This window comes from Centropristis striata, chromosome 1 (assembly GCF_030273125.1).
Source record: "Centropristis striata isolate RG_2023a ecotype Rhode Island chromosome 1, C.striata_1.0, whole genome shotgun sequence".
Taxonomy (NCBI): domain Eukaryota; kingdom Metazoa; phylum Chordata; class Actinopteri; order Perciformes; family Serranidae; genus Centropristis; species Centropristis striata.
Genome location: NC_081517.1, coordinates 17,788,820 through 17,797,452, shown reverse-complemented (window position 1 = coordinate 17,797,452; position 8,633 = coordinate 17,788,820). Strand labels below are relative to the sequence as shown.

Genomic DNA, 8,633 nt, shown 5'->3' with positions numbered 1-8,633 from the left:
ACTTTCTCTTCTTCTCTGACATTATTTCTGTGATTCTTTCTAACCTTAGGGGTTTTCTTCTTCGCTCTTGGAGGTTATAGGCAGGCATTGGACTCTCTCCTCTTCTGTTTTTTTCTCTCTTGCCTCCTCTTGAGAATTGGAAATGGGGGGATGGAGACGGGGAATGTGGAAGGTGCTAAATTAGCTGGCTGATCCGCGCTCATTGCCGCATACACATCCCCCTATTACCGCGCCCCGGCGCCGCTTAATATTCCGGGCATGGCGGGCGCGTCTAGATAGCAGATTTATCAAATGGGAAAATGAATGTATGATGATCAGTTAAATTGAAAATCAGCGCCCGGGTGACAGGCCGCACTGACACCTCGGTAATTAGAAAGAAAAATGATGGCGTCCGAATGCATAATAGAGCAAAAACAATTTACGCTATCCCCCCACGCCGTAATGATCGCGCGTTCAAATTGAAAATTTCTCCCGGTTGAAATTGAATTCATAAAGTGTGATGCATGAGCGGCACGGACACAGCGGGAGGGCCTGTCCGGTCCCAGCCCCGCGTGATCGATTGGTCGTTTGTGTCGGTGCCACCAAAACATCTCTCTCTCTCTCTCTCTCTCTCCCTCTCTCACCCACTTTCATTCAGAGTTTAGTCCATGTTTACAGGGTTATTGATAGATGGATAGCTGGACTTGAAATTTGAATCACTACCTGATCAAACAGATTGTATTTTTTTATTTTAAACAGACGCACTGGCCTTTTCTTTCCCACTATTAACACAAAAAGTTATATATATATTTTTTTATTGTTTTTACATGTAGATTGCAGCCTTTCTTATCTTTTTGAAAACAAAAAATACAAGAAAAAATGTATAAAAGCAGCTGGAATTATATGATGGCTTCATGAAAGTTGGTTTCTGTTATATTTTTACCCTTAACATGCAGTTTAGGGGGAATAAGATGGTCCTACTGCACTTTACTCATTATAAGGCCTTTAATAAAGCACACATGTACTGTAGATATGTGAGATATTTGAAAATATAGCACAATCACATGCTGGGTGGATCCTAATGGTGGTTGTGAATGATCAGAACTGTTGCCTTTAATAGTGTGGAGGCCTATCATATGTCCAAAGTTGTTTCACAGTAAAATAAAACGCTTTTTTTTATAGTTTATTTTTTAATAATTTGTGAAATTTGTCCATAATCTGTAACAAAGGTGCATATTATGGGCTCGTTATGTCTCCACACACACACTCACAGTACACACACACATAATATAAAGGCCTTGCTGAAGGGAGATCAGACCTATATTTTCTAATTAATCGCACTCTTGAAACTAACCGATTATAATAAAGCGTTTCCCCCTCCCAAAAAAACGACGGGAGAAAAAGAAAGAATAAAATAGAAATTTCACACAGCACACGCGGAATGAACGATTTAATGTGATTGTTTCGGTCGAAGGGGACGTTTCCTGAGGCCTTATGGGAAAATAATGTCCTTATGAATTAAATAATAGGGTTATTACTTTCATTGATTTTAGCTGTCTGGGAATTTAGTGTTCAGCTCCGGTCTTAACCCATCCTCCTCCTGCTGTTTTTCACTCTCGCTCCCTCCTTCGTCCTCTTGTCTAATTATTTTCCTATAAGCCCCCCGCTTCCTACAGCGCAAATAGCAGAGTCACTGAGCGAAAATTATGTAAATATTATTAAAGGGACTCAGGCACGGAAATTCATTTTAGGTCGGCGCAGCAAAGTAAAGCTCTGTCCCTCGGATCCCCCTCAATTTATTTGCAAATAAAGGCGAGGTGACCGGGAGGGATCAGGGATATTTAGCCGGGCTGTCAACACGGCTCCTCCGCGCAACGGCTCGCCAGAATTAATGGTTTTAATAATTGGGATTTCAGTTGCCAGGGAATTGGTGGCGTTTACACTTCATAAGCTAAACACACTCTTTCCTAAACTGGCACGCGCGTGCACGTGTGCACACACCTGAACATTTAGGAGGATCTCTCTCTCTCTCTCTCTCTCTCTCTCTCTCTCTCTCTTTATAAGATTATTTTGGGCCCTTTCCAGCTTTATTTGATAGTGGTAGGAAGAGGGACATGCAGGATTCGAACCTGTGTCCACAAGCCACCTGGACGACCCCCAGGAGCATCTTTTCTTTCCCTTTAAATATCTTATAATTCATCCATTCTTCACTTTTCTTCCATCTTACTTTTTTGGGAGCCAACAATTGGTCAAAAAATTATTAATGCACGCCTGGCACATCACTCGCCTTCTCTCTCTCCCTCTCCTATATCTTTATCTGTCTCCCCCCCCGAGGGACTCGCAGTCCTATTAGAACAAATGACGAGGGGCCCAGGCGCTTTTGTAAAAAGGCGCAGGCAGGCGGGCGCGCGCCTGTCCTATTATGTGCGACACATGATCAATAGGGCGATAACGCAGCAACATCAATATAAGCGACAGAACAATGAGGGATATCATCGAACATCTATCTTAATATAGCCGACTACAAGGGCCGTCTGACAACCGCGGCAGCTCATGAAAATTCCGCCCCACGAATCTACCACCATCTCCTCCTCCTCCTCGCGCTCAATAGACTATGCGCACTCACGCACACACGCGCACGCCTGCAAACACGCACACATCCATGATGCAGCTGGCGCGGCTATTATTTTCCCATTTCAATTTGACACCCCTGCCTTTCATGCTAATTCTATTATTGTAGGAAGTTTATGTGATTCCATATCACTAGAAATCGGTAATGTCTAATAACCCTTTGGGCTGAAAGGAGGAAAAAAAACTGCCTCGAGACCCGCGGCAGCCAGTGGGAAAATAATTACTTTCATATCAAAACTCAGCAGGAGGCGCAGGGTCCTATAGCCCGCGGCCACTAACCTCATTCCAGCTCGGCCTTTCAAATGAATAAATTTGTTAAAGCAATAAATACAAACAGCCAGACGGACTTGAGCCCCAGCTCCGGCTCACTACACAGAGAAAAAGGGGGATTTATCTGCTGTAACATGACAAAACTCCAGCCGCCATGATCCAAGGTTCTGCCACACAACAGCAGCCTCCCCCTCTCTTTACCTTTCCCCCCTTCATATGGCCCTAGAAACACAGTGATTCAATTTAAACAATAACTTTATTTATCAAAATGTTTACATATAAATATCATTTTCTCGTTTTTACAATATCTGAGGATTTTTGTTGTGTGTAAGATGTTTATTGTAGCCTAGTTTTTGTTACAAGTTGGTCACCAAAAAAGAGAAAAAGAACCTGCTTCTAAAGGTGTTTAGGACTAAAGCCTGAATATGAGGACAGCCACAGCTTTTTGGGGGCCATCTGGATTGATCACACATCATGATTAAAAAATAGATGAGAATTAAGTCTCCTGATTCCTGATATGTTTTCGAGTGTCTCAGCAGAGCTTTGGGAATGTTTGAATAGTCTGAGCGGTGTTCCTGGTCCTTTGTTTATGTTTGCTCCTTGCAAGTGTTAGTCCATATCGACATCCTCTCCATCTGTTCCGGGTGTTTCTTGACAGTCTGTGTTTGCCTTGAGACACTCGGAGAGGTCTGGAGACGCTCGCTCCTCTCTTACAGCCTTCTCTTTAGCACACAGCTCGGCAGCTTGGCAGCCGTTGGTCGCCGCCTCCGTTAGAACTTTCAAACTCCTCTCCTCGCCATTGTCACTGGACTGTGTGGAGCTCAGCCTGGCCGCAGCCGTCTGAGACACACTGTGTGATGGAGGAGAAACAGGGAATCTTCCATTGCTGCAGTCACCACCACACTCCTCCCCGTCTGTTCCATCCACTCTATTGCTAATGTGATTGTGGTGATGCTGCGTGTTATTCTCCATATGATCCGAGTTTAGAGGCTTAGTGACAAAGCTGGAGAGGTCAGTGGGAGCAGGGCTCCCCTCACTTGGCACACACCTCTGTCCCAGGCTGAGCCTGTTAATGCTGCTGTCCTGACACGGTGAGGCCTTTAGGGCTGTTTGGGGCACTAGAAAGCCCAAGGGCTGATGGGTAATGGGGTAAAGCAAGAAGTGACCTTTACCCACCAGTGTCCTCTGACTGGGCAGCGAGGGGAAGTCCAGCTGAGATTTCCGTCGTGGCGTGGCGTCAGAGAGGAGACTCTCCACGCTGAAAGGGTTTCGTTTCTGCAGGGCGGAGGACCTCGGGCCTCCAGGACTGGAGCTGTGCGTGCTGCCTGGAGAAACCTGCTCCGGTTCTCCTGTGGTTCTTTGGTTTGGGTGGTTTTGTAGTTGGCTGAAGTCGTGTCGTGTTTGGTCACAGCTGGATTCAGTTTGGTGTCCTCCTGCACCCTTTGATGCTGGCAGTTCAATGTGAATAGTCCCATTAACGCTCGAAGACTGCTGCTCGCTGTCGGTGAACTGGGAGACCCCGCTGTCGCTCTCCGAACCCCCAGGTGTGTGGAAGCTGTCACCTGCGAGAAGTTTGTTCTGTGACTTCAGCAGCTTCCTCTCCTGCTTCCGTTTCTTCTTCTCGGCCCGCTCTCGGTCCCTGCGTGCGATCTCCTCGGGGTCCATGGGCTCGCCGCTGCACGTGGTCGGGTGGGAGTTGTGTGCAGGCCGCCCCGGCCCTTTCTTTGTGTTCTCCTTTTTTCTCCACTTAGCACGTCGGTTCTGGAACCAAACCTATGCACACACACACACACACAAACATGAAATAGACACAGTTAGGAAACTGAAACATGATCTGATGTTGTGCTTGAAAGTAGTTTCTGTTCATATCCACATCTGTCAATGTTGTTGCTGTCATATTGATTCAGAAGATTCAGTTTGATTTATGTTAGCATCTTTGGGGGGGACTAGTGCTGAAATAAATTGATAAATGGATCAGTCCATTAACAGATAATGAATTGCCACTAATTTTAATAATCAATTAATCATTTAAGTCGTTTATTAAGGCAAATGGCAGAGTTTCTTCTCTTATATAATTTATGTTTTTTTTGTTTTCTGGTTTATATAAGTTAAAAATTAAATATTTTTGTGTTTTTGGTTGGACAAGAAAATGCAAACTGAAGACATTGCTCTGTGGAATTATTATTTTATTTTACAGATGTAATAATCATAAAAAAATGGGTCAATTAATTGACTTGAACATAATTATTAGCTTCACTATTAGATGAGGCAGCAAAATTACACAAAAACCAAAGCATTAATTTACTCCAGGCTGGACTTGTAATTCTGCACAATATCAACACAAACACCTCCAAAATCTGATGCAATACAATCCTATATCCTGCAATAAATACTTGCTATAATATTCACTTATTGACAACCACGTCAGAAATGATTCTATTAAAATATATGATCATTTTTGAGTTTGTGTCTTTTGAGGTAATTTTCTTGTAATACTATGCTCCTAATAATTTATTCCCCTCAAGAAAACTAACACACTTAACTACACACAAAATGTCACTTCTGCTGGGTGTTTAGACAACAACAGACCTCACACCTGCCATGACAAATCAGTGTCAGAGTGGTTATCAGATGGTAAAGACAAAACCATATTGCCTCCAAATCCAAACAAATTCCACAAAGCCCTGAAACAAGTGAAATCATTGTTCCTCTGCCTGCCTGCACGCTGTCTGTGTCTTTGTTTACCGCAGCTCTAAACGTCTAAAGAGTACATTAGGTTAATAGGTCACAGCGGTGGACCAGCAGATGCACAGATGTGCCGGTGTTAATTACCAATGAGTCTGTGTAATAGGTAACTCCGCCAATTACATTTAATTTTAGCGTGGCTAAATCAGCCATATCCCGTCTATGTTCTTTCACACCCGGCCCTGCGCTCAGACAGGGCTTAACACTTGCACGGCAATCCCCGGCTCTCCTCCCACTGCACCGAGCCAAGAGAGGGAGCTTCCCCCGCCGGAGAGCTCTCACTGCCCGGCCTCTGGGCGCGCTCAGGGCCGTATGTTCGGCGCTGATAACGCCAGGAGTTTAGCATGCAGAAGTAGGATCCGCGAACATTGCATAATAATGACGGGACACCAACATCATGTGCGACAATGGCGCTTCTTATGAATTGTTAATGTTGGTTATATCTTTCCCCCGCAAACCTGGTGATAAAGGAGCGCTAAGCAGCTTGAGGGAACAATAATCTGAGGTTTAGGAGCGAAATCCCCAAACAACATACAGAAACGGAGAGCTCTGCTTCTGTCCCGCTTTTACTCGATCCAACCGTGCATGCGAATGGCATGTGGCTCACTCAGAAAACATGAATATACGTTAAATTACATAGAATATCATAAATGGATACACAGCTTCTACATGCTGAGCAAATAATAGGCTGCCTACCTAACCTATATGTCTGTCTAGCATTATTATTATTATTATTATTATTATTATTATTATTAGGCTGTACTAGGCTTAATTAAATAAATTAAATTTTAATGAAAAAATACATCTAATGGTGAAATGTGGAATATGGTGGCGTCACCACAAAATTGTTTTTTTTATTTTAGTGCTCAAAAAGACATCCACTTAAGCTCCTGCATAGTGTTAAATAGCAATTATAATTATTATGCTTATTATCATTATTAAAAGGGTAGGTTGCTATTGTTTGTTGAATTATATAAATAATGTTATTACTATTACAACCACTACAAAATTGCATTATCTTAATATTATAATGGATTTAACTATTAATGTATATATTTTGTCTTTATAATAATAATAATAAAAAAGTAATAATAATACTAATAATGGGATTAAAAAATTATCTGGATATATTAAACCTCAAATTGGATAATCTAAAAATGTAAACAAAAATATTAAAGGTATTATTGTGAATTAACTGTTGGATAATAACAATAATATAAATATAAATATATATATATATATGAAGGTACAGGGAGAATACTAGTTACCATTTTCACCCCTTGGTTTGCTCAGTAAATAGGCTTGTTTTTATTAACCCATAAATCAATAGGTTACCTCCATGCATAATTCAAAGGAGACCCTTTATTGATGCTTTGATAATTGACAAATAGCTATCTCCGTATGGGGCAGGCCTTCACTAAACAAACGCCCCTCTCACATTTTCTTTGTTTTACAGATTTTGATATGGAATTAAGATTGAAACGTATTTTAAAAATACTACTACTAACTCAAAAGTGTTTTCCTCCATCAACTCAACAAATTAAGGGATGCTTCCCAAAAGTATCTGACTAATTTCCTCGTGTCTTTACCTGTACCCTGGACTCCACGAGGTCAAGCCTGAGCGCCAGCGCCTCCCGCATGAACACATCCGGATAGTGACTCTCGTTGAAAGCCTTCTCCAGCTCCTCCAGCTGCCACCCGGTGAAGTTCGTCCTCGTGCGTCTCCGTTTACAACCGGGACTGTCCTTATCCGGGTCCCCAGAATCTGCAGTGGTCGACGTTTGTGTGTTTGTACATGTGTGTTTATATGTGTGTGTTGATGAGTGTATGTGTGTGTGTGTGTGTGTGTGTGTGCGTGCGTGCGTGTGCGTGAGAGAGAGAGAGTGGAGAGAGAGGGACTGTCATGGTGGGTTTTACTTGTACAGTAAAGCATCAGTTCAGTGTAAAACTGACCACTTTCACACCTTTCTTTTTAAACATTTTGTCGCCTGATAACTCTGATAAATCATGTCAAAAGATCGAGCCTATATTAAACACCTATAATGCTATTTAATAGGCTATATACATATCTTTTTTTCAAGCATTCCAGGCAATTCCATAATTTGACATTTTGGCCATGTAAAACCCAATAATTTGCCGCAAAAAATCAATTTAATCGAGATTATGACAAATTGTTGCCTTTATTTTAAAATCCAGTGCAGTTTTTACGTTAAGTTATTAAAAACGTGGCTGCACATAAACTTTTTAAATGTTTTTTTAAATTCGCCAAGCTGCAAAACTTTTAAATATACATTTTTTTTCTGCAGACCAACTATTTGGATCAAAATCTGCCCTCGGAGGCTAAAAAAATATTTGATTTCGCTTCAAAGTGTACAAAAAAAATTAATATTTGGCTATAACACAAGCCACTTACATTTATTACAGTTCCTGTTAGATTGCATTGTTGTTAATGAGCGATGAGAGAAAAAGAGCCAGGCCTACCTGAGTGTTTGAACTGCTGGCTGTCGGGCGACAGCAGCGGGTTGGAGCTGACCACTGAGGCCGAGCAGGAGCCGTTAAGTAATCCGTCTATCGAGAAGGGGACGGCGGCTGTGGACTGCAGCTGGTGTCCGTTGGCGAACTCGTAGAGGTGCTGGTGATGGTGGTGGTGATGGTGATGGGGACCGAGCGCGTACGGGAAGCCCACCAGCCCGCCCAAGGAGCCTCCGAACTGGGCGTGAGGATGCTCGAGTACCCGACTGTCCATGCTCGCCCGAGCTGCGGCGGGGCCGAAGTGAAGATGCAGAGGGAGGCAGTGTGGCTGAACATGCAGTCAAAAAAAACAAAAAAAGTCAGGGAGAGGAGAAGGAAAGCGGCGAGGAGGAAGAGGAGGTGACGGCGAAGGGGGGAGAGAACGGGAACCCGGGCAGGCAGACCGTCTCCCGCGGCACACGGTCTGTAGTGAAGCGGCGGAGACCGGGGCTATTCGAGGTATTTCACGTTTACGGTCCAGCCGAGATGTCAACCCT

At 43.1% G+C, this 8,633-nt stretch overlaps 1 protein-coding gene across 1 annotated transcript; it reads right to left on the bottom strand.

Annotated features, from left to right (window-relative positions):
• Positions 1-3,117: 3,117 nt before the first annotated feature.
• LOC131968299 (homeobox protein unc-4 homolog) lies at positions 3,118-8,633 on the bottom strand. Its single transcript, XM_059329117.1, has 3 exons — positions 8,107-8,633; positions 7,215-7,390; positions 3,118-4,653 (listed from the first exon to the last, which is right to left on the bottom strand). The coding sequence occupies exons 1-3, from the start codon at positions 8,369-8,371 to the stop codon at positions 3,490-3,492; spliced, it is 1,605 nt and encodes a 534-aa protein (XP_059185100.1). The 5' UTR covers positions 8,372-8,633; the 3' UTR covers positions 3,118-3,489.

Coding starts and splice junctions, on each gene's coding strand:
- LOC131968299 (XM_059329117.1), bottom strand. CDS start 8,371: ATGGACAGTCGGGTACTCGAGCATCCTCACGCCCAGTTCGGAGGCTCC. Junction 7,391..8,106: donor CCAGCAGTTCAAACACTCAG/GTAGGCCTGGCT, acceptor CGACCACTGCAG/ATTCTGGGGACCCGGATAAG. Junction 4,654..7,214: donor TCGTGGAGTCCAGGGTACAG/GTAAAGACACGA, acceptor GTGTGTGCATAG/GTTTGGTTCCAGAACCGACG.